Source organism: Pan troglodytes, chromosome 1, assembly GCF_028858775.2.
Source record: "Pan troglodytes isolate AG18354 chromosome 1, NHGRI_mPanTro3-v2.0_pri, whole genome shotgun sequence".
Classification (NCBI taxonomy): Eukaryota; Metazoa; Chordata; class Mammalia; order Primates; family Hominidae; genus Pan; species Pan troglodytes.
In genome coordinates, this window is record NC_072398.2 from 156939038 (window position 1) to 156966304 (window position 27267).

Genomic DNA, 27267 nt, shown 5'->3' on the forward strand with positions numbered 1-27267 from the left:
CCGGGTTCAAGTGATTCTCCAGCCTCAGCCTACCAAGTAGCTGGGATTACAGGCATGCACCACCACGCCCAGCTAATTTTGTATTTTTAGTAGAGATGGGGTTTCACTATGTTGGTCAGGTTGGTCTCAAACTCCTCACCTCGGGTGATTCACCCACCTCGGCCTCCCAAAGTGCTGGGATTACAGGCATGAGCCATTGTGCCCTGCCTCAGTTTTTATGTGGTTGAATAATCTTACTTAACAACTATTATAAATGCTTCAACGTTAACCTGAAGTTAGCTTTTTAAGGGGCTATCTCAGGATCATTCTGTTTATTACCATATTAGAATTAGGTACAAACAACATGATTATACATTTTATGAGGCCAGAAGAGTGAGCTAATATTTAATAAAAAATAAAATTACAAATATTTAGACTGAAACAAAGAGCTAAACCCAGGAATATAAAATTTTTAGCAAATATAAGTGTGCCATTTAAAAAATTCTATTCAAACACAGATTAAACGATATATGATTTAAAGCAAATTCATGTGAAGACATTCAACTTTTAATTGACCTCAAGTTAACTATGGAGGAACAGTGTATTTTGTACCTCTTCAATAGCTGATATATCTTCAGCTTTATGAACTGATGCATCTACAGTGAGATAAAAACCTATTATTTTACTCTGATGTCAGCTCTTCTAGGATTATGATTCACCTTTGAAAATGATTATAACTAACAGAAGCTTTTAGAGAGAAGGGTAATTATGATGCTAAGGGGACTTGGAATCAAAACAAGGGAAGACTGTTCCTTAATATAAAGCTTTCTTAAAATTAGACCAGCATAAAATCAAAATGAAATACTTAAGAAATAGTCACTTCCTTCACTGAAGATATGCAAGCATAAGCTGGGATGAACATTTGTTGAGCTTTTTGAATAAGGAAGGCAATAAAAATAATTGGCTTGGTTGTACTAGAAGTCTTCTGTAGTGCCAGCTATCTTGTAATAGTCTGCAGTTCTTTGATTGTAAGTACAGTGAACAAAGTCTTGGAGAAATATATGAGAATATTAAGTAGCCAAATGTAAGGGGAGAACTAGGTGGAGAAAAGAGACAAAAGGGAAAGAAAAATTATTCAAAAAATAGTTACTTTCCAAATTTGTTGAAAAACTGTATTCTACACATTTAAGGATATCAACAAACTCCAAATAAGATAAATACAAAAATATTTCCATCCAGACACATTATAATCAAAATATTAAGAACAAAATATTAAGATAGAATTTTGAAAGTAGTAAGAGAAAAACAAATCATTACACGCAAGGAACTCCAATGAGAATAATAACTTACTGCTCATCAGATATAATGAGGCCAGAGGCAGTGAGATAATATCAAAATGCTGAAAGAAAAGAAAACTATCAACCAAGATTCTTAAATCCAGAAAAAGTGTCTTTCAAAAATAAAGGTGAAATAAAGACATTCCAGATGAGTGAAGGTGAAATGAAACCATTCCCAGATATATGAAAGCTGAGAGATATCATTGCTAAAAGATGTACCTTAGAAGGTGTATGAAAGAAAGTTCCACGAGTTGAAAGCAAGTGGCATCAAACAGTATTTCAAATCCACATGAAAAAACAAAGAGTGCTAATAAAGATCATAAAGTCAGTAATTATGAAACACAATGTAATTGCACCTTTCTTCTCCTTTTCTCTTTTAACTTACTTTAGAAACAACTGAATAAAACAATATGTATACATAATTATATTGTTGGCCATATAACACATAGTAATGTAATATATTTGGTAATAACAGCATAAAGGAGACAGGTGTAACAAAGCTATATTGGAGTAATGAAATGATGTAAGATAACAAACCTACAGAAAGAAATAGGATAAAAATTGGTAAATAAAAAAGATAATAACAAGCTTTATGACTATATATACTTGCTCTCCACTTTTCATCAGCTTTCTAAATATATATACAGTATAATTACAAAAATATTTTTACCATATATAGACATTATACATTATATATAGTACCTAAATATGCACAAAAGTGGGGAATGACATTTGTAAGAGTAAAGTTTTCATATTTTACTGGAATTTACTGGAAATCTGGTGTCATTTTGATAACTTAAGATATATATCTATTGCAAGCCCTACAGTGACCCCTGAGAATATGGCTCAAAAATAAAATTAAACAATAATTAAAATAATTAAAATGGTGCCACAGAAAATATTCACACACCATATCAAGATAAAATTAAATGTGAATTGATAAAGATCCAATCAAAAGACAGATTGCCAGATTTAATTTAAAAACAATCTACCTACATACTTTTTAAAGCAAACACACTTTAGATTTAAAGTTTCATGTAATTTGAAACTAAAATGATGGAAAATGATATCATGCAAACAGCAATCATCAGAGAACTGGAGGGACTGTATTAATGTCAGTCATAAAAATTAAAATGAAAAAACAGTGTTGCTAGAAATAAAGAAAGGCATGTCACAATAAAGAAAGAGTCAACACTTTAGGAATATATAACAAATATAAAAATGTATGCACATAACAATAGAAACCCCAAATTGACAGAAAGCAAAATCTGACAGAATTGAAGAGAGAAATAGACAATGCAACAATAAGAATTGGAGACATTTATACGCCACTTTGAATAAAGGATTCAATAAATGGGTAGAAGATCCAAATGGACCTAGAAGATTTGACCAACAATTTAAAGCAGCCACATTGAACAAACCACTCCAATAGCAGAATACATATTCTTCTCAAGTGTGCGTGGAATATTTTCCAGTTTAAACCATATACAAGTATACCACGTTATGAAAAGAATCAAGGAATTTTAAAAGATGGAAATGATACAAAACATGTTCTTTATTCATTATGAGATTACATTAGAAATGATAGAAGAAAATTTTGAAATCTCACAAATATACAAATACGTGTAAATTAGGAAACACCCTTCCTCATTTTGTTGTTGTTGTTGTTGTTGTTGTTGTTTGGTTTTGGGTTTTTTGTTTTGTTTTGTTTTGTTTTGATTTTGTTTTGTTTTGTTTTGCTTTGGTAGTGGTTGTTATTTTAGGACTACTTGAGTATCTATTTTATTTAATTGTTTTTACTTTCTATTTTTAACTTCTATTTTAGGTTCAGGGGAACATACGAATGTTTACTATATATATAAATTGTATGTTATATGGGTTTGGTGTACAGATTATTTCCTCACCCAGGTAATAGGCATAGTATCCGATAGGTAGTTTTTTGCTCCTCACCCTCCTCACACCCACCACCTTCAAGTAGGCCCCAATGTCTGCTGTTCCCTTCATTGTATCCATATATACTTGATGTTTAGCTCCCATAAGTGATATCATGTGGTATTTGGTTTTCTGTTTCTGTGTTAATTTGCTGAGGATAATGGCCTACAGCTCCAACCATGTTACTGCAAAGGACATGATCTCATTCTTTTTCATGGCTGCATGGTACTCCATGTTGTGTATATACCACATTTTCTTTATCTAGTCTACTGTTGATGGACATTAAGGTTGATTCTGTGTCTTTGCTACTGTGAATAGTGCTGTGATTTCTATTCCTTTGAGTACTCATTCTGTTTTAAGTCCTTTCAGAAATTGTCAAACTGCTTTCTACAATGAGTGAACTAATTTACATTTCCATCAGCAGTGTATAAGCCTTCCCTTTCCTCCGCAACCTTGGCAGCATCTGTTGTTTTTTGACTTTTTAGTAGTAGCCATTCTGACTGGTGTGAGATGGTATCTCACTGTGGTTTTTATTTGCATTACTCTAATGATTAGTGATATTGAGCATTGTTTCATATGCTTGTTGGTCATATATATATCTTCTTTTGAAAAGTGTCTTTTCATGTCTTTTGCCCAATTTTTAATGGGGTTATTTTTCACTTGTATATTTAAGTTCCCTATAGGTTTTGGATACTAGACCTTTGTTGGATTCACAGTTTGCAAATATTTTCTCCCATTCTGTAGGTTGTCTGTTTACTTTGTTGATAATTTATTTTGCCTTGCAGAAGAAGCTTTTTAATTTAATTAGGTCCCATTGGTCAATTTTATTTTCTTTTGAAAAAAACTCTCACTCTGTCTCCCAGGCTGGAGTGCAGTGGTATGATCTCAGCTCCCTGCAACTTCAGCCTCCCAGGCTCAAGGAATCCTGCCACCTCAGCCTCCCTAGTAGCTGTGACTACAGGCATGTGCCACCAAGCTTGGCTATACTTGTATTATTTATAGAGAGAGGGTCTCATTAAGTTATGCAGCCTAGTCTCCAGTTTCTGAGCTCAAGCAATTCACTGGACTAGGCCTCCCAAACTGCTGAGACTACTGGTGTAAGCCACCTTGCCCAACCTGATTTGTCAAGTTTTGTTTTTGTTGCAATTGCTTTTGCCATGTTGATCATGAAATCTTTGCCTGGTCCCATGTCCAGAATGGTATTTCCTAGGTTACCTTCAGGGTTTTCATGGTTTTAGGTTTTACATTTAAGTCTTTAATATATCTTGAGTTGATTTTTCTATATGGTATAAGGAAGTGGTCGAGTTTTCATTTTCTGCAAATGTAGTATAGTTTGAAGTCAGGTAATGTGATGCCTCCAGCTCTGTTCTATCTGTTTAGGATTGTCTTGGCTATTCAGTCTGTATTTTGGTTCCATACGAATTTTAAAATATTCTAATTCAATGAAGAATGTCATTGATAATTTGATAGGAATAACATTGAATCTGTTAACTACTTTGGCCAATATGACCATTTTAACAATATTGATTAACAGTATTGATTCTTCCTATCAATGAACATGGAATGTTTTTCCATTTGTTTGTGTCATTTCTGATTTCTTTGAGTAGTGTTTTATAATTCTCATGAGAGAGATCTTTCACCACCCCAGTTAGCTGTATTCCTAGGTATTTCATTCTTTTTGTGGCTATTGTGAATGGAATTGGTTTCTTGATTTGACTCTCAGCATGGATGTTGTTGGCGTATGAGGATGTTATTAATTTTTGTACATTGATTTCATATCCTGAAACTTTGCTGAGGTCATATATCAGATCAACTCCTGCCCCTCCACCTCTCTAAGCAGCTTTCCCTGCCAGCTCAAGTGTCCTTGAAAGTTGTGACATCTCCCGCTGCCAGAATTCCAGAGGTCTGTGGTGAGAGTGGGACGCTTCTTGCCTGCTAAACTCACTCCTTCCCCAGAAGTCACTGGGGGTCAAAATGAGTCCTGATGTGTGGTAGCTACATGCAGAGGTCCCAGATTCCTGCCCCTTCAACCTAGCATGTGTTTCCTCTCTGTCCACTCTCAATGCCTTCCTTCTGAAGATCTGCTTGGAGTGCACCAGTCTTCCTGATATCCTGGTCCCTTGGTGGCAGATGTTCCTCCTACCTTTTTTTGGTGTGTGTGTGACAGGGTCTTGCTATGTTGCCCACTGTGAACTCAAACTCCTGGGCTTAAGTGATCTCTATTAGCTGGGACTACAGTCATGCACCATCACACCCAGCTACACTCTCTCCAATAACCAATGGATCAGAGAAAAAAATTACAAATGACATTAGAAAATATAGATAGGTAAGTGAAAACAAAAATAACTTATGAGGTTCAGCTAAAGCAGTGCTGAGAATGAAATTTATATCTGTAAGCACCTGTATTAAAAATGCAAAAATACTTCAAATATATAACCTAACTTTCCACCTTAAGAAAAAAAGAAGTAGAAAAGAAGAAGATGAGGAGGAGGAAGAGGACGAGGAGGAGGAGGAAGAAGAAGAAAATGAGGAGGACGAGGTGGAAGAGGAGGAGGAGGAAGAACAAGAGGAAGAGGAGGAAGAGGAGGAGGAGGAAGAGAAAGAAGAGGAAGAGGAAGAAGAAGAAGAGGAAGAGGAAGAAGAAGAAGAAGAAGAAGAAGAGGAAGAAAAAGAAGAAGACAATGAAGAAGAAGACGGCGACTCAGGTTACTAGAATCAGAAATGAAACAGGGGACATTACCACAAAATTTCCAGAAATAAAAAGGATGATAAAGGAATACAATGAACAATATGCAAAGAAATTTTATGTTAGATGAAAGGAACACTTTCCTAGAAGTATAAAAATATGCAAATATTTGAAAATCAATTATATAGCGAATAATTTGAAAATAATTTAAGAACACAATTTTATTCATAATAGCAACAAAAAAGAATAAAATACCTAGGAATAAATTTAATGAAGGAAGTACAGGACTTCTATACTGAAGAATTAAAGTAGATCTAAATAAATGGAAAGACACTCATTTTTCTTAAAATGGGTGACTTAAAATTAAGATAATATTACTACTGAAAGCAATCTAGAGATACAAGCAATCCCTATCAAAATTTCAATGCTTTTTCTTTTCAGAAATGGAAAAGATGATCCTAAAGTCCACATAGAATGTAGGGGATTTCCAACAACCAAATGATCTTTAAAAATAAAAACAAATTTGAAGAACTCACAGTTCCTGATTTGAAACTTACTGCAAAGCTACAGTAATTAAGACAATGTGGAACTGGCATAATGAAAGACATTTAGATCAAGGCAATACAACTTTTTGACAAGAGTGCCAAGATAATTGAGGAAAGAATAGTCTTTTCAAAAAATGGTGCTGGGACAGCTATATATCTACATTCAAAAATTGATGTTGGATCTCTACATCACACCATGTACAAAAATTAACTTTAAATGGATCATAGATCTAAACATAGGCATTAAAATTATAAATGTCTTAAAAGAGAAGATGGGAGTAAACCTTTGTAACCTTAACTTGGGCAATGATGTTTTGGATATGCCACTAGGATCATAAGCCAAAATTAATAAGAAAAGGAAAAAAAAGGAAGCAAATAAATACAGATAGAAAATGAAAGATTGAACCACATCAAAGTTGAAAAAATAAACCACTTTGTGCTTCAAAGTATACCATCAAGAAAGTGAAAAGACACTCACTGAGTAAGATAAAATATTTGCAAATAACATATCTGCTATGGATTTGTACCCAGAAATATTAAAAATATCTTACAACATCTTTGGCCACAAGGGCAATACAAATAAAGAATTTAATGAGATTCTATTTCATACCCATTCAGATGGCTATAATAAAAAACACAGACAGTGCAAAGGGTTGGCAAAGATAAGGAGAAATTGGAAACTGTGGATTACAGATGGATTTCCATACATTGCTGGCTGTAAAATGATACATCAATTTACTTTCTATTATGTTTATAATTAATACATAATAATTATACATATTTATGGGGTACAGTATGATGTTTCAATACAGGTATACATTGCACAATGATCAATAGCATAATTAGAATATTCATCGCCTCAAACATTTACCATTCCCTTGTGTTAGATACATTAAAAGTCCACTCTTCTAGCTATTTGAAAACATGCAACAAATTGTTGTTGATTATAGTCACTCCCCAGTGCTACAAAACACTAGAACTTACTTATTCCTCCTATCTATTTGTGTATCTGTTAACCAACCTCTGACTATTTCCCTTCTCCAACACTCCCCAGCCTCTGGAAACCACTGTTTTATTCTTTACTTCTATGAGACAAACTTTTTTAGCTTCCATATATGCAAGATAACATGTAATATTTGTCTTTCTGTACCTGGCTTATATCACTTAATATAACATTCTCCAAGCTCATCCATGTTGTAGCAAATGACAAGATTTCATTCCATTTTATTTCTGCATAATATTCCATTGTGTATATATACCACATTTTCATTATCCATTCATCTATTGATGAACAAAAGTTTATTCCATTTCTTGGCTATTGTGAATAGTGCTGCAACAAACATGGGAGTTCAGATGTCTCTGAATACTAATTTCATTTCCTTTGGATGAACACCCAGTAGTGGAACTGCTGGATCATATGATACTTGTATTTTTAGTTTTTTGAAGAACCTCCGTACTATTTTCCATAGTCATTGTACTAATGTATGCTCCTACCAACAGTGTATAAGAGTTCTCCATTAGCTGTGTTCTCACTAGTATTTATTTTTTGTTTTTTTTGATAATAGCCATTCTAAGAGGGGTGAGGCAATATCTCACTGTGGTTTTGATTTGCATTTTCCTAATGATTGGTGATATTAAGCATTTTGTCATATACCTGCTGGCAAGTTTTATATCTTCTTTTGATAAATGTCTAGTCAGGGATTTTGACTATTTTTTAGTTGGGTTGCTTGTTTTTTAGCTATTGAGTTTGAGTTCCCTATGTATTTTTGATATTAACCCCTTATCACATGTATAGTCTGTGAATATGTTCTCCCATTCTGCTGATTGGTTCCTTTGCTGTGCAGCAGCTTTTCAGTTTGGTGTAATCCCATTTGTCTATTTTTGCTTTTGTTACCTGTGCCTTTGAAGTCTATTTCAAAAAGTCCTTGCCCGGTCCTATGTCATGCAGCATTTCTCTTTTGTTTTCTAGTAGTTTCAAAGTTTCAAGTCTTACATATAAGTCTTTAATGCATTTTGAGTAGATTTTTTATATGGTGAGAGATAGGGGTCTAGTTTCATTCTTCTGCATGTGAATATTTAGTGTTTGCAGCACCATTTATTAAAAAGACTGTCCTTGTTGAATGAGTATTCTTGCCACCTATGTCTAAAATCAGTTGGCTGTGAACGTATGAATTTATTTATGGGCTCTCTATTATGTTCCACTGATCTATGTGTCTCCATTTATGCCAGTACCATTCTGCTTTGGTTACTATACCTTTTTAGTATATTTTAATGTCAGGTAGTATGCTTCCACTACCTGACATTAAAATATACTAAAAAGCTATAGTAACTTGTGTTCTTTTGGCTCAGAGTTGCTTTGGATATTCAGGATCTTATATAATTTGGGGAATTTTTTTCTATTTCTGTGAAGAATGTCGTTAGTATTTTGATAGGAATAGCAATGAATCTGTAGATCACTTTGGGTAGTATATTAGACCATTCTCACACTGCTATAAAGATATTACCTGAAACTGGGTAATCTATAAACAAAAGAGGTTTAATTGACTCACAGTTCTGCATGGCTGGGGAGGCCCCAGGAAACTTACAATCATAGCGAAGGCAAAGGGGAAGCAAGGTACATCTTACATGGTGGCAGGAGACAGAGAGTGAGTGCAGGGGAAACTGCCACTTTTAAAACATCAATCTTGAGAGAACTTCCTCATTATCATGAGAACAGCATAGGAGAAACCACCTCCATGATCCAATTACATCCCACCAGGTCCCTCCCTCAACATGTGGGTGTAACAATTCAAGTTGAGACTTGGTTGGGGACACATATCGGGTAGTATGGACATTTTAACAATACTAATTCTGACAATCCATGAACACAGGATAGTTTTCCATTTATTTTTGTGTTCCTGAAACTATTTCATCAGTATTTTGTATTTTATATTATAGAAATATTTTCTTTTCATGGTTAAATTTATTTCTAGTTATTTTATTTTTGTAGTTATTGTAAATGGGATTGCATTCTTGATTTATTATTCAGACAGTTCACTATTGGTGTATTAAAACACTACTGATTTTTGTATGTTGATTTTGTGTCTGCAACTTTACTGAATTGATTTATTCTAAGAGTTTTTTGGTGGGTCTTCATAGTTTTTTATATGTATGATCATGTCATCTGCAAGGAGGGACAGTTTGACTTTCTCTATTCCAATTTGGATCCCTATTTTCCCTCTTGCCTAATTGCTCTGGCTGCAACTTCTAGTACTATGTTGAATACAAGCGGTGAGAGTGGGCATCCTTATCTTTTTCCAGATCTTACAGAAAAAGCTTTAAATTTTTTCCCATTGTGTATGATATGAGCTATGGTTTTGTCATATATGGTGTTTACTGTGTTGAAGTATGTTCCTGCTATATCTAATTTGTTGAGTTTATTTATTTATTTATTTATTTATTTATTTATTTTTGAGACAGATTCTCACTCTGTCACCCAGGCTGGAGTGCAGTGGCATGATCTCGGCTCACTGCAACCTCCACCTCCCGGCTTGGAGTGATTCTCCTGCCTCAGCCTCCTGAGTAGCTGGGACTACAGGCACCCACCACCACACCCGGCTAATTTTTTTGTATTTTCAGTAGAGACGGGGTTTCACCGTGTTAGCCAGGATGGTCTTGATCACCTGACCTCGTGATGTGCCCACCTAGGCCTCCCAAAGTGCTGGGATTACAGGCGTGAACCACCATGCCAGGACTTTATTCAATTTTTATCAAGAAAGGGTGTTTAATTTCATGAGTGCTTTTCCTGTGATACAGCCACTTTTGAAAAACAGATTGGCAGTCTTCAAACATTAAACAGTTGCCATATGAACCCCTAATTTTATTTCTAGCGGTATACCCAAGAGAATCATAAACATATGTCCACATAAAAATTGTATATGAAAGAAGCAGTACTTAAAGCAGTTCAAAGGTGGAAACAAATCAAAAAATCAAATATCCATCAACCAGTAAGTAAAAAATGCATTGCCCAGTCCTGGGCATATAATGAATATGTATAATGAATGATACTCAATTACAAAGAGGAATGAAATACTGATATATGTTACAACATGGATGATTCTTGCAAACATGTTAAGTAAGAGAGAAGACACAAAAAGCACATATTTTATGACTCCATGTGTATGAATTGCCCAGAAAATACAAACCTATAGAGATATAAAATAGGTTTGTAGTTGTCAGGGGCAGAAAAGAGGGGGAACAAGAAATGACTGCTAATAGATACCTGCTTTCCTTCTAGGGTGATGAAAATGTTCTTGAATTAGGTAGTCATGATAGTTGCATTATTCTGTGACAAAGTGTCAGAAAAACACTGAATCATACCCTTTATATGTATGTGTGTATATATATATATAAAGTGTATATGTATGCATGTGTGTATGTGTATGTATGCATGTGTATGTATGTGCATACATGTCATGATGGTTGTGTTATTCTGTGATAAAAAGTGGCAAAGACCCACTGGATTATACACTTTATATGTATGTGGGTATTTATATAAGCTATATTTATATTTACATATTATTTAAAATATATATTTAAATTTTATATAATTATATATTTATAATATTTTATATAATTATATAATTCATAATGTGTAATACAATTATATATTTTATATAATTTATAGTTGTAATTCATAATTGGATTTTAAATTATATTTATAATTGCACATAAATATATACATATATACACATGCATTAAAAATGTGGATGTATGTGTGTATATGTATGTATATATGTATGTATGTGTGTATTTATATGTATGTGTATGTAGGTATATATATATATATATATAATTTGTGTTTTCTTCCTTTTTGTAATTAATAAACTTTTAGGACAGTTTTTGTTCATAGCAAAATTGAGCAGAAAGTACAGAGATTTTTCCATAACAGTCTGTTTCAATATACGCACAACCTCTTTCATTATCCACATCCCACACCACATATAATATAGTGGTACAATTGTTACAATAGATGAACTTAAACTAACACATTATTATCTGCAAAAGATCATAATTTACCTTAGGGTTTACTCTTGGTGTACATTCTATGAGTTTTGACAAACGTACAGTGACATTTATCCAACATTGCGGTATCATTTAGAATCATTTCACTGCCCTAAAAATCCTTTCTGCACTCCTTATTCATCCTGTCCTCCCCACCTTATCCCTGGCTACCACTGATGTTTTTACTATTATTTACAGGTTTACCTGTTCACACATATTGTATACCAGTATCTGGAATCATACAGTATGTAGCCTTTTTAGATTCGCTTCTTTCACTCAATAATATGCATTTATTTTTTGTGTTTTTTTTATGGCTTGATAGCACAAGCCTTTAGCACTGAATAATATTCCATTGTCTGGATATACCAAGGTTTATTTATCCATTCACCTACTAAAGAATATTTGGTAGTTTCCATATTTTGCCAATTATGAATAAAGCTGCTATTAAATATAAATATCCATGTGCAGGTTTTTGTACAGACACAAGTTTTCAAAGTTTTCAATTCATTTTGATGGGTACCAAGGAACATGACAGCTGGATTTTACAGTGAGAATATCTTTAGTTTTGTAAACACTGCCAGTCTTCCAAAGTGGTGGTACCATTTTGCATCCTACCAGCAATGAATGAGAGGTCCTGTTGTTCCATAACCTCATCAGTATTTGGTGTTGTCAATGTTTTGAATTTTGGCCATTCTAGTAGGTGTGTAGTGTTATCTTATGAAGTTGCAATTCTCTAATAACATATGATGTGGAGCATCTTTTTATATACTTTCTTGCTATCTGTATATTTTCTTTAAGGAAGTCTCTTGTCCATTTGTTTATTTATTTATTTATTTGCTTTTAGAGACAAGGTCTGGCTGTGTTGCTCAGGCTGGAGTGCAGTGGTGCCATCATATCCTGCTGCAACCTGTAACTCTTTGGCTCAAGCAATCCTCCTGCCTTAGCCAAAGTACTGAGATTACAGGGGTGAGTCAGTGCACCCAGCCCCTTGCTCATTTTTTCATCTGGTTGTTTATTTTATTATTGTTGAGTTTTAATAACGTTCTTTATCAACTGTGTGTTTTGAAATAGTTTTCTAAGTCTGTGGCTGCTCTCTCATTCTCTGGATAGTCTCTTTTGCAGGGCAGAAATTTTAATTTTAATGAAATCCAGATTAACAGTTATTTCTTTCATGGAACTTTGGTTTTTTTAAAGAAGTTATTGTCATACTCAAAATTATATAGGATTTCTTCCATTTTCTTCTCTGAGTTTATAGTTTTGCATTTTATATTTAAATCTATGAGCCATTTCAAACTGATTTTTGTCATGGGTGTAAGGTCTATGTCTAGATTAATTTGTTTTTGTTTTTTTTTTTGGCTTGTGGAGGACCGGTTATTTCATTACCATTTGTTGAAAAGACTGTCTCACTTCATTGTTTTGCCTTTGCTCTTTTGTTAAAGATAAGTTGACTATATCACAGGACAGATCTATTTCTGGGCTCTCTACTTTGTTCCATTGATATATTTGTCAATACTCTTGCCAATACCAAACTGTTTTGATTATTGTAATTGTACACTTTAAAAAGATACATTCTTTGGCATATGAATTATATCTCAAAGAAGATGTTATTTTTAAAAACCAGAAAGAATAGTGAACAAGGAAATCGTTAAATCAAAATTAATTGGAGACTTAAGATCAAGTGTAAATAAGATTCCTACAATCTAGAATTTATTTTGTTTTAAAGAAGTCAGATATAATACACATTATGAAAAAAAGGAAATGCAGATTGAATATATTCCACAGAGAGAAGAGCTCAGAGAGGGATTTGTAATTGTTATATAATAAGAGATTAAGCAAAATTTATTATATCAGATAAAGATAGTAAATCTGTATTGGCTTATAATCTACTCCAATGAATAACCGCTCTCTGCCCAGAGTGTGAGAAAAGCAGTGTGAGAAAGGCTTTTGAGGATATTAGAGATGTCTACCATTATTGAGGACATAAGAAGTTGTAGATCAAAAAATGAAATTGAGAGCTGATATAAGAATAACTAAAATTTAAAATTTCTTCCTCAGTGCCAAGCAGATTTCACTCAACCCTCACAGCAAATCTATAAGGTGGGCACTTTCATTCTCCCATTTTATAGATGAAGAAACTATGGCATCGTGAATTTGAGTAACTTTCATGAAGTTACTTTCTGAAATGATAGGATGTGGCATTTCAGATATGCAAGTGATTGTGCTCCTGGTTTTTCACCCTAACTACTATCCAACAGTGGCTGTAGCTGTCCAATGGCTCAAAAAAAGAGAAAGTTAGATCCAAAGCACTGTTTCAGTGGACATCGGACTAGTAAGACTTACGTAGTCAGCGCGGTCCTGGTGGAACTCACATATTTGGACCTAAGATATCAAGTAGAGAAATTTAGATCTTCAAATTAAGATCCTGATCTTAGAGGAAAAAAAGATTGAAGCGTCATGATCCTTAAAAGATGAAAGAAATGGTAAGCTTGGGAAAAGGGAAATAATATAATTATTAACAGACTGATTCATAGTTATTCAGGAACCTGTAGAAAGTTTGACCTTAATCCCAAGCCAAACTTGCCCAGTCTATTTTTTTCACTCTTTATGGCCAGGTATGAAATTGGTTTAAATATTTTGTTCTACCTAAAATTACCAGACAGGTAGAACTGAGTGGAGTGGCGAAGGCAAACTGTATAAAAGGCAAATTTTAAAAGAGAACGTATCATAAAGCTGTAATTTACTACCTTAGAATAATGAAACCCCTTATAAAAGATCACATATTGTGTGATTGCATTTATAAGAAATGTCCAGAATAGGAAAATCTGGCGGACAGAAAGTAGATTAGTAGTTGCTTAAGGTAGGGGAGATGGTAGGAGACAGGGGATGGTGAATGACTCTAATGGGTATGGGGTTTCTGTTTGGGGTGATGAAAATGCTCTAAACCTAGACTGTGGTGATACTTATGGTTGCACAACTCTATAAATATATTAAAACAATTACATTGTACACTTTAATGATTTAATATACCACTAATATGGAATATTAAGTATATCTCAATATGGATGTTTTTAAAATCGTATGTAGGAACTTTTAAAGCATGCCAAATGTCAACAATAGGTATGGCTATTTGAGACGTTGTCACTAACAGTCACGTCATTGCAATGGATACTATTTGTAAGCAGCCTTAATAACTGATAATCAAAAAGCAATGTTTTAAGCAATTTGTACATTAGTGTGAATGGTACTTATAAATTCATGTTTTAGTGTGTTTTCCTGCTTTAATGTTTTAATGCTCTATTTTCATTTTTGGAAATCAAATAAGGGTTGGTGGTTAACATTTAATGTGTTACAATTTTCCCATGTAGAATGTAAAGAAATAGGCTCCAGCATAGCACTTCTTTACAGAATGTCTAATTTTCAGAAATTGATTAAAGATGTAAAGTGAGAGGGGTAACTCCTGTGCATCTCTGTAACTTTCTATTCTATTACAATAAATCCCCAGTAGAGCTTTATTACATGTGAGATGTAAGATGTTTCATAAACTATATTCTTTATTATGGTGATCTTATACCATATCTTAGATAAGTCATTTATACCAGGGTATATGTGTGTGTGTAATGGGAGAGACTTCATTGAAAACATTTGCTACTAAGAAAATAGGAAGAAATTGCAACCATTGCTATAAGTGAACTTTTTGCATCTAGCAAATCAGGAAAAACTCAGTACGTGACAGAAGTTTATGCCACTGCTTTCTTCCTTATATTCGTTTCATTTTCCTTATTTTCCTGTTCTTTGCTTCACCTAAACTTAAAGCTTATGTATCACATAAGGCTATAAGCTTGTGCAAAGGTGTCAGGCCAGTTTGCTGAGGAAAGCAACTGCTTCAGACCCACTTGTGAGCATTCAAATCACAGCTATGCTGATTTTAAATAGGTTTGGACCATTTGTTTCTTCACAGATGGTTCATAAATCTGCAATACGTTCAGAAGAATCAAACAAGCTCTGTTTACCACAAATGGTGTTGGCTTCTGTGTTGCTCTGAGTCCTAAAAGATCCAACTATCTGTTCAGAAAACTGAAAGTAAATTGGCTGATATGATCCAGTTGTTTTGCTCTTAAGTTGAGAGGTACATATAAGGTACAAATAGAAGAATAATTGCTTTTTAGCAAGCTTTTCTTTAATACTATATCTAAAACAAGCCATTTTGTTGCCTTTGTGTCAAAAAATTCAGTTTGTGGAAGTTATGGCTGGAGAAAGGAGAACCTGTACTTCAAGTATTATCTGGTATTATTATTTAAAAAGTATGCAAGGTGGGTGTGGTGGCTCACTCCTGTAGTCCCAGCACTTTGGGAGGCTGAGGTGGGCGGATCATGAGGTCAGGAGTTTGAGAGCAGCCTGATCAACATGGTGAAACCCCATCTCTACTAAAAATACAAAAATTAGCCAGGTGTGGTGGTGTGTGCCTGTAATCCCAGCTACTCAGGAGGCTGAGGCAGGAGAATTGCTTGAATCCGGGAGGCGGAGGTTGCAGTGAGCTGAGATCATGCCATTGCACTCTAGCCTGGGCAACAGAGTGAGACTCCGTCTCAAAAAAAAAGAAAAAGAAAAAGAAAAAAAAAGACGCAAAGGTGTCATTTTCCTCAGTTTTAACCTGAGTATTACTAGGAATCATGTAAATGGAAATAAATGGTATTTGTTCAAAATGATTTTAAGAATAAAATACTTTAAAATGACATTACATTAGTGAAAGTTTTAAATGATTTTTTAATATAAACAATTTGAATATGACGTTGAATTAGGAAAATGTTAGTTATGTGTTTAAATATGAAAAGTATGAACTGCAAAACAGTAATACATATAAAAATATTTCTTCTAGCTCACCAAATCTGCTTTTCCTGCAGTTTTTCCCATGTCAGCAAATGGCATCACCATTCACCTGGTTTCTCAAGCCAAAATGCTACCATTCATCTTTGATTTTTTTCTTTCTCACTTCTGCCATCTAAGTTATCAGTAGCCCCTTCTGACCATACTTGTAAAACATATGCCAAATCTTTCTACTTCTCTGTGAATTTATTGCTTTCCTCTAGACCCTTCCTATGATAAAATCTTACCTGGGCCACTACAGTAGCCTCTTAACCAGTCCCCTACTTAGAATTTTATGGGCCACGTTCAAATCCATTGCCTTCATGGTAAATCACATACCATATCAGTCCCCTACTTCAACGACTTCAAATCTCAGAATGAAATCCAAAACTTTTATTCTGTGACCTACCATGCCACATAGAATCTGGCCCCTGCCTTACCTCTGTGAGCGTCTCTAGCACCACTCTCCTCTTACTTAGTGGATTTCAGGTGGCTTTCTCTCTGTATCCCTAACAGGCTAAATGTGCTTCTGTCTACTGCCTTTATATTAGCTTCTCTTTTCTTCTGGAATGTTCATTTTTTCCCCTTGCTTGTTCTTACTTATCTTTTCTCATCTAGGGTTAAGTCAGATATCCTCTAAAAACCCATTCCTATCCACCCAATCTAATTACTAGACCCTCTCACTGCCAATTAATTTTTATCAGAGCATTTATTTCTATTTGATATTTTCTTATTTATAAATTTGTTATCCATCTTCTCCACTAGAATAGAAGTTTCATGAGCCCTGGGATAGTGCATTTCTTAGTAAATACCTCATGTATTTTGTTTAGAAAAGTGTCTTATACACAACAAACATTCAATTTTATGTATACACTGTTCACACATTATATTATTATTGGACTTCTATATTTAACAAAGAAAACATTTACGAGTAAAGACAGACTGCTAATATTCATGGAAAACAACTCTCAAACACAAAGGAAAAAAAATTACAGAAAAAGTTAAGAACTAAAGAAAGTTTGAATAATAACTTTTATATTTGTGATCCCTGAATTTCCATAGAATTTGCAAGCTACTAAAATATGAATAAATGGATGGAAGGATAGATAGATGAATTAATTGGTGAATGAATCAAAATGATTCTAGGAAGCCAGAAGCTACTTAATCCTTCATTGAGATCATATGTAATTTTAAGTAGCTGCTGGGAGGTTATGGGGGAAATTGTTATCTGTTACATTAATAACACAATGAAATTGAGATATGAGACCCAAGACTGGACAAATAGTCACATTTTGGACATTCTAGGAACATTATACTCCCCTCTCCAAATTAGAAGAATTATTGACATGCTAGGATGAATTAAAATTGAAGTAAAATGGAAATAAATAACCATCCCAGGGTGATCAATGTCTCTGAGCACTCCTATTATCCATTAATAACACACTAGTTTGCCACAGCATACCAGTTGGGCAACTTTACTTAAAAATTCAGGAGAGGGAACTTCCTTTGTGTTAGTCTGTTCAAGCTGTCATAACAAAATTCCAGACTGGGTAACTTAAAGAACAGAAATTTGTTTTCTTACAATTCTGGAGTCTGAGTCTGAGATCAGGATGCCAACATGGTAAGTTTCTAGTGAGGGCTCTCTGCCTTTTAGCAAACCACCATCTTGCTGTGTCCATATGGCCTTTCTTTGATATGTGTGCATAGTGAGAAGGGAAAGTGAGCTATCTGATATTTCTTCTTATGAGAACACTAACCTGATTCAATCAGGGTTTCACTTTATGACCAAATTTAACCTTAATCAGTTTCTGAGGGGCCCCACTACCAAATAAAGCCACACTGGGGGTTGGGGCTCTATTTGGGCTGTTATAACAAAATACCATAAACTGGGTAGCTTATAAACAACAGATTTTTAAAAATCATTCTGGAGGCTAGGAAGTCCAAGAACAAGACACCAACAAATTTGGTGTCTGTTGAAAACCCACTTTCTGGTTTATACATGGTGCCTTCTGGCTGTGTGCTCACAAATGGTAGAGGGTGAAGGACCTCTATCAGGCCTCTTTTATATATATATATACTTTAATTTCTTTAATTTCTGGGGTACATGTGCAGAAAGTGCAGGTTTGTTCCATAGGTATACACGTGCCATGGTGGTATGCTGCACCCATCAACCCATCAGATACATTAGGTATTTCTCCTAATGCTATCCGTCCCCTAGCCCATCACACCCCAACAGGTCCCAGTATGTCATGTTCCTCTCTCTGTGCCCATGTGTTCTCATTGTTCAACTCCCACTTATGAGTGAGAACATGTGGTGTTTGGTTATCTATTCTTGTGTTAGTTTGCTGAGAATGATGGTTTCCAGTGTCATCCATGTCCCCGCAAAGAACATGAACTCATCCTTTTTTATGGCTGCATAGTATTCTGTGGTGTATATGTGCCACATTTTCTTTATCCAGTCTATCAGTGATGGGCATTTGGGTTTGTTCCAAGTCTTTCCTATAGTGAACAGTGCCACAATAAACATACGTGTGTATGTGTCTTTATAGTAGAATGATTTATAATCCTTTGGGCATATACCTAGTAATGGGATTGCTGGGTATTTCTGGTTCTATATCCTGGAGGAATCGCCACACTGTCTCCCACAATGGTTGAACTAATTTACACTTCCACCAACAGTGTAAAAGCATTCCTATTTCCCCACATCCTCTCCAGCATCTGTTGTTTCCTGACTTTTTAATGATTGCCATTCTTACTGGTGTGAGATGGTATCTCATTGTGGTTTTGTGTTGCATTTCTATAATGACCAGAGATGATGAGCTTTTTCTCATATGTTTTTTGGCCACATAAATGCCTTCTTTTGAGAAATGTCTGTTCATATCCTTTGCCCACTTTTTGATGGGGTTGTTTGTTTTTTTTCTTGTAAATCTGTTTAAGTTCTTTGTAGATTCTGGATATTAGGCCTACATCAGATGGACAGATTGCAAAATTTTGCTCCCATTCTGTAGGTTGCTTGTTCACTCTGATGATAGTTTCTTTTGCTGTGCAGAAGCTCTTTAGTTTAATCAGATCCCATTTGTCTATTTTGGCTTTTGTTGCTGTTGCTTTTGTTGTTTTAGTCATGAAGCCTTTGCCCATTCCAATGTCCTGAATGGTATTGCCTAGGTTTTCTTCTAGGGTTTTTATGGCTTTAGGTTTAAGTCTTTAATCCATCTTGAGTTAATTTTTGTATAAGGTGTAAGGTAGGGATCCAGTTTCAGCTAGCATATGGCTAGCCAGTTTTCCTAGCACCATTTATTAATTAGGGTACCCTTTCCCCATTTCTTGTTTTTGTCAGGTTTGTTGAAGATCAGATGGTTGTAGATATGTGGCATGATTTCTGAGGCCTCTGTTCTGTTCCATTGGTCTATATATCTGTTTTGGTACCAGTACCATGCTGTTTGTGTTACTGTAGCCTTGTAGTATAGTTTGAAGTCAGGTAGCATGATGCCTCCAGCTTTGTTCTTTTTGCTTAGGATTGTCTTGGCTATGCAGGCTCTTTTTTGGTTCAATATGAACTTTAAAGTAGTTTTTTCCAATTCTGTGAAGAGAGTCAATAGTAGCCTGATCGGGATAGCATTAAATCTATAAATTGCTTCGGGCAGTGTGGCCATTTTAATGATATTGATTCTTCCTATCCATGAGGATGGAATGTTTTTCCATTTGTTTGTGTCCTCTCTTATTTCCTTGAGCAGTGGTTTGTAGTTCTCCTTGAAGAGGTCCCTCACATCCCTTGTTAGCTGTACTCCTAGGTATTTTATTCTCTTTGCAGTGGTTGTGAATGGGAGTTCACTCATGAATTGGCTGTTTGTCTTTTATTGGTATATAGGAGTACTTGTGTATTTTGCACATTGATTTTGTACCCTGAGACTTTGCTGAAGTTGCTTATCAGTTTAAGGAGATTTTGGGCTGAGATGATGGGTTTTCCTAAATATACAATCATGCCATCTGCAAACAGAGACAATTTGACTTCCTCTTTTCCTACTTGAATACCGTTTATTTCTTTCTCCTGCCTGATTGCCCTGGCCAGAACTTCCAATACTATGTTGAATAGGAGTGGTGAGAGAGGGAAACCTTGTCTTGTGCTGGTTTTCAAAGAGAATGCTGCCAGTTTTTGCCCATTCAGTATGATGTTGGCTGTGGGTTTGTCATAAATAGCTCTTATTATTTTGAGATACGTTCCATCAATGCCTAGTATATTGAACATTTTTAGCATGAAGCCTGCTGAATTTTGTCGAAGGCCTTTTCTGCAACTATTGAGACAATCGTGGCTTTTATCACTGGTTCCGTTTATGTGCTAGATTATGTTTATTGATTTGCATATGTTGAACAAGGCTTGCATCTCAAGGATGAAGCTGACTTGATAGTGGTGGATAAGCTTTTTGATATGCTTTTGGATTCAGTTAGCCAGTATTTTATTGAGGATTTTCGGATCAATGTTCATCAGGGATATTGGCCTGAAATTTTCTTTTTTTGTTATGTCTGTGCCAGGTCTTGGTATCAGGATGATGCTTGCCCCATAAAATGAGTTAAGGAGGATTCACTCTTTTTCTCTTGTTTGAAATAGTTTCAGAAGGAATGGTACCAGCTCCTCTTAGTACCTCTGGTAGAATTCGGCTGTGAATCCCTCTGGTCCTGGACTTTTTTTGGTTGGTAGGCTATTAATTACTGCCTCAATTTCAGAACTAGTTATTGGTCTATTCAGGGATTCAAATTCTTCATGGTTTAGTCTTGGAAGAGTGTTTGTGTCCAGCAATTTATCCATTTCTTCTAGATTTTCTAGTTTATTTGCATAGAGGTGTTTATCGTATTCTCTGATGGTAGTTTGTATTTTCTATGGAATCGGTGGTGATATCCCCTTTATCATTTTTTATTGCATCTATTTGATTCTCCTCTCTTTTATTCTTATTAGTCTGGCTAGTGGTCTATTTTGTTGATGTTTTCAACAATCCAGCTCCTGGATTCATTGATTTTTTGAAGGGTTTTTTGTGACTCTGTCTCCTTCAGTTCTGCTTTGATCTTAGTTATTTCTTGTCTTCTGCTAGCTTTTGAATTTGTTTGCTCTTTGTTCTCTAGTTCTTTTAATTGTGATATTAGGGTGTCAATTTTAGATTTTTTTGCTTTCTCCTGTGGGCATTTAGTGCTATAAATTTCCCTTAATATTATGGCAGAAGGTGATGTGGGAGCTGGCATATCACATGAAGACAGAGGTGCCAGAATTTTTTAAACAACTAGCTCTCATATGAACTACCATATAACAGGAACTCTCTCATTATCACGAGAGGGCACCAAGCCACTCATGAGGGGTCTACCCCATGTCCCAAACACCTCTCACTAGGCCCAATATCCAACATTGGGGATTGCATTTCAACATGGGATTTGGAGGGGACACACATCTAAACTACATTGCTGCACAAACCAAACTGTGCAAAATAGTAGGCTAGGGGCTGGGAATGTAGCATCAAAGACCAAAGGAGTAAATCCTTACTCATAAGAAGGTTATATCACGTTCGATCCTATAGCTAAAAACTACTACATAGAGCTTTAATGTAAGTGGAATATGATTAATTCTATCAGGAAAAACATATGTGATAGTTTAAAACATATGAATTCTTTTTTAAGCAATAAGGAAAATATGACATGTGAAAAGACATGGAAGAATGCATAGAATATGAACAGATACAGATAAGAAAAACAGCATACTGAGCAAAACTTAAAATAATAGAAGCAAAGGCCCAATGATGATAAGATATGATGCATGTGTTGGGGAAAAATATGTCGCTCTTTTCTGGTATTATATAATCCTAGGCCAAAAATGGAAACTATTCTTCAGACTATGGGTGGAAAGCCATAAAGATTTTGTCTTCCTTTGTTTGTGTATAAGGTACAATGTTGTTAGAACCCTACTTAAGAAAGATAAATATAGCAGTGAGTGATTTCTTGAAACAGAGATTCTGAAAACAGAGAAAGAAATTAGGAGACTTTTAAAAGTGTTAATGGGACTATGTTCAACCAACTAATGAGAGACTCTGACTTTTGACACTTTGGCTCCTCAGTCTCTTGCTTTAGACACACATATTTAGTGTTTATTTCTGGACACTTTGGCTTTGTATCCTGATGGACTGCCTTTTCTATTTGCTAGACTTGATTTCCTACTTTGCTGTAGAATTTACTTACTTTTCCAACGTTGATACTCCTGTAGCCTTTTGTGAAAATCTTGCCTATTCAATTATTTTCTACTGTCCGTCTAGACTACAAGCCCTGCCCTTCTTCATAGTTCCCTTAACTTCCATAAAACCACCAGCATCATATTTGACATTTTTACACATAAAGACAAGGTAATTTTCTAAGGAAGATCAAACCCTTGTAGACTAGAGTTAGCAGGAATGTAATTTTAATAAGTGGAAGAAATCAAGAAACATCTTTTTCTCCTTAATTAACAAGCATAACTTTTATACTTGTATTTGTCACCTGATTCTGAATTCATTAATAGGTTTGTCAAAAAGTAAATATGCAAACAACAATGTGATTCAATTTATTGTATTAATTAGGTTGGGTATAGTAACAAATAGACCCAGAAATGCATATTGACTGAAACATAATTACTTTTGATTTCTGGCTTCATAAGTGACCCAACTTGGATAATTCTGGTCCATGAGAAGTTTTTTCAACAAGTGATTCAGGCAGGTAGGTGGCTTCTATCTTATGGTTCCACCATCTTTTGGGGTTTCATTCTCGTCTCTACGTAGTGGAAAGAAGGTGCACATTGTTTCTTAAAACAATCCCTTGGACAAGGAATAACACATAACAATTGTGTTCACACTCTATTAAAAAGGACTTAGCCCATGGTCACACAAAGGAAAGCAAAGGAAGCTAAGAGTTTTAGTAATTTTGTCTGTCCAAAAAAGGGAAAAACGATTGATGGCTGCTACTGTTTTCCACCAGAGTTAAGAAAAATAAGGTAAAATGGATTACAATGCCCTTTGCAAATATGACATACTAATAACTTGTTAAATGTGGCCTAAGGCTGCCTCTGTTCCTTGAGTCCTTACATAATGAATTGCAACCTAACTTAGTATGTAAACAAACTGAAAGCCTAACTTACGGGTATATTTTTGTAAAAGATAACTAAGTCATAGCCAATCACAGCAGTCAAGCTTCAGCCAATCACAGGCCACCAACTGATACGATTATGTCCAAATAAGGCAAAATTGAACCATAACCAATCAAGCTGTTTCTATATTTCTTCCATTTTCTAAGTATAAATACTCCCTGCTCATTTATTACGCAGAGTTTTCTAAATTTTCACTGGTTCTCGGTGCTACCCAGTTCATGAATTATTCTTTGCTTAATTAAACTTTGTTTCTTTTAGCAAACTATATGAAAAAATAATATGTGTGGTTAAGTAGTACTAAGTATGTGATAATATGCTGCTATTGAGTCAGTGCAAGTTAAGTAATTGTGGAAGATAATACAGAAAATATAAGAATTAGATTCAGTGCATTTCTATGTGAAAACGTTTTAATAGTGATTTTCTTCTCTAAAGTTACTATTAAATCACAAGTTGAAAAGGTACTTGGGAAAAATTCTTCTTAGTAAAGTAAATAACAGGTTCTTATCAAGTTTATTGATATATTTGGAGAGAAAATAAAATGTGCTTAGCTCTTGTATAATGTATAATATTTGCTTCTGTTTGATGTAGGTCAGGAGTCTGAAGATGAAATTGTGGATGAAAAATTGGATGCCAGTTTTAGGATATCAGTTTTCAAACTACCCATATACACTTCAGGTTCATTGAAGAATAATGCAGTATTGAGAGAGAAAAAACAACATTTTTTTCCTGCATATCCTCAGCCAATCTATACTACTCATCCAAAGCCAATCATTAAAAAAGACATACGATTGGAGCGGAGTATGAAAGAGTTTTTTGCAACACAAAGAGCTGGTATGAAACTCCGAACATTTAGTGATATTGACAAATATTACACAGAACAAAAGAAGCAGGAATACCATAAAGAAAAAGTAAGAGTTGTAGCCATGGCACAGGTTGCTCGAGAAAGAGTTAGAGTAACTGTTAATGAACATTTGAGTCAGAAAAAATATGCTACACAAAAACGAATTGAAGAAAATAAAGAGACAATTCAGAACAGTTTACGACAAGTTTGGCAAAACAGATTCAACTACCTTGAAAAAGCTAGAGAGAGAAAAGCTCTGTTTCTAAAAGAAAAATCCCAAAAGGCTGCAGAGCGTTTATTAGTTCAAAACTTAAATAATGAGCGCACTCTTTTGACCAGAGGACTACTTAAAATTGACAGACTGAAGAAGAATGAGGCTGTCCTAAAAGAGAAAAGCCTGATTGTTAAGCAAAAACTAAAAGCAGAAAAATATGGAAAGAATTTACTTAAAGAAATGAAAAAAGTTAGGTAGGTACAATTTAGATATAACAGAAGCATTAAAGTCCATTACATGTGAATATTGCATGCTAAATTTTAAGACCTAATAATTAGTATTATGTTTATAACATAGTACATTCTACTTTGAAAAATTAAAACAAATAACAAATAATGTACTAATATATTACCAAAGACAAGGCAATAAAATAACTCTGTCTTTCCCCATCTCTCCACCTGTGCAACAAAACCTATCTACCTCTTAGTTATGAGTTGTTCTTCTTGTCACAAATGGCATCATCATCAGCCTCTTGACCAGTGCTATCAACCTCAATTGGCATGAGCGAACGTGTCCGGCCTCTAGCTCTTTTAATTCTGATGTTAGGGTGTCATTTTGTGATCTTTCTCCAGCTTTCCAATGTAGGTATTTAGTGCTATAAATTTCCCTCTTAATACTGCTTTAGCTGTGTCCCAGAGATTCTGGTATGTTGTGTCTTTGTTCTCACTGGTTTCAAATAACATTGATTTCTGCCTTAATTTCATTATTTACTCAGGAGTCATTCAGGAGCATGTTGTTCAATTTCCATGTAATTGTGTGGTTTTGAGTGAGTGTCTTAATCCTGAGCTCTACTTTGATTGCACTGTGGTGTGAGAGACTGTTTGCTATGATTTCAGTTCTTTTGCATTTACTGAGGATGGTTTTACTTCCAATTATGTGGTCAATTTTAGAATAAGTGCCATGTGGCACTGAGAAGAATGTATATTCTGTTGATTTGGTGTAGAGAATTCTGTAGATGTCTATTAGGTCCACTTGATCCAGAGCTGTGTTAAAGTCCTGAATATCCTTGTTAATTTTATGTCTCATTAATCAGTCTAATATTGACAGTGGGGTATTAAAGTCTCCCACTATTATTGTGTGGGAGACTAGGTCTCTTTGTAGGTCTCTAAGAACTTGCTTTATGGATCCAGGTGCTGCTGTATTGGGTGCATATATATTTAGGATAGTTAGCTCTTCTTGTTGCATTGATCTCTTTACCATTATGTAATGCCCTTCTTTGTCTTTCTGATTTTTGTTGGTTTAAAGTCTGTTTTGTCAGAGACTAGGATTGCAACCCTTGTTTTTTTTTCTTTTTTCCTTTCCATTTGCTTGGTAAATGTTCCTCCATTCCTTTATTTTGAGCCTATGTGTGTCTTTGCACATGAGATGGGTCTCCTGAACACAGCACACTGATGGGTCTTGGCTCTTTATACTATTTGCCAGTCTGTGTCTTTTAATTGGGGCATTTAGCCCATTTACACTTGAGGTTAATATTTTTATGTGTGAATTTGATCCTGTCATCATGATGCTATCTGGTTATTTTGCACACTAGTTGGTACAGTTTCTTCATAGTGTCATTGGTCATTATATTTTGATGTGTTTTTGCAGTGGCTGGTACCGGATTTTCCTTTCCATGTTTAGTGCTTCCTTCAGGAGCTCTTGCAAGGCAGGCCTGGTGGTGATGAAATCCCTCAGCATTTGCTTGTCTGGAAAGGATTTTATTTCTCCTTCACTTATGAAGCTTAGTTTGGCTGAATATGAAATTCTGTGTTGAAAATTGTTTTCTTTAAGAATGATGAATATTGGTCCCCACTCTCTTCTGGCTTGTAGGGTTTCTGCTGAGAGGTCCACTGTTAGTCTGATGTGCTTCCCTTTGTAGATTACTTGGCCTTTCTCTCTGGCTGCCCATATGTGTCTTGGGGTTGATCTTCTCATGGAGTATCTTAGTGGTGTTCTCTGTATTTCCTGAATTTGAATGTTGGCTTTTCTTGCTAGGTTTGGGAAGTTCTCCTAGATAGTATCCTGACATGTGTTTTCCAGCTTGATTCCCTTCTCCCCATCTCCTTCAGGTACTCCAGTCAGTCATAGGTTCGTTTTTTTTTTTTTTACATAGTCCCATATTTCTCAGAGATTTTGTTCATTCCTTTCATTCTGTTTTCTCTAATCCTGTCTTCATGACTTATTTCAGCAAGGTAGTCTTCAAACTCTGATATCGTTTCTTCTACTTGGTCGATTCACCTGTTGATACTTGTGTATGCTTCACTAAGTTCTCGTGCTATGTTTTCAGCTCCATCAGGTCATTTATGTTCCTCTCTAAACTGGTTATTCTAGTTAGCACCTTCTCTAACTTTTTATCAGGGTTCTTACCTTCTTTGCTAAGAACTTTAGCACATGCTTCTTTAGCTTAGTGGCGTTTATTATTACCCACCTTCTGAAGCCTACTTCTGTCAATCCACCCATCTCATCCTCTGTCCAGTTCTGCACCCTTGCTGGAGAGGCATTATGATCATTTGGAGGAGAGGAGGAACTCTGGCCTTTTGGTTTTGCAGCATTTTTTCATTGATTCGTTCTCATCTTCATGAGTATGTCTAGTTTTGATGTTTGAGGCTGCTCACCCTTGGATAGGGCTTTAGTT

At 35.1% G+C, this 27267-nt stretch overlaps 1 protein-coding gene across 2 annotated transcripts in view; it reads left to right on the top strand.

Moving 5' to 3' along the window:
* The window catches only part of LRRIQ3 (leucine rich repeats and IQ motif containing 3), a 172471-nt gene that overhangs the window by 132423 nt on the left and 12781 nt on the right, over positions 1-27267 (top strand). Inside the window, exon 7 of one of the 2 annotated variants that reach the window (XM_513491.7) lies at positions 24127-24847. In XM_513491.7, the coding sequence (XP_513491.2) occupies positions 24127-24847 (721 nt within the window). The remainder of the gene's footprint in view (positions 1-24126; positions 24848-27267) is intronic. The other variant, XM_063800379.1, reaches the window with a different exon arrangement.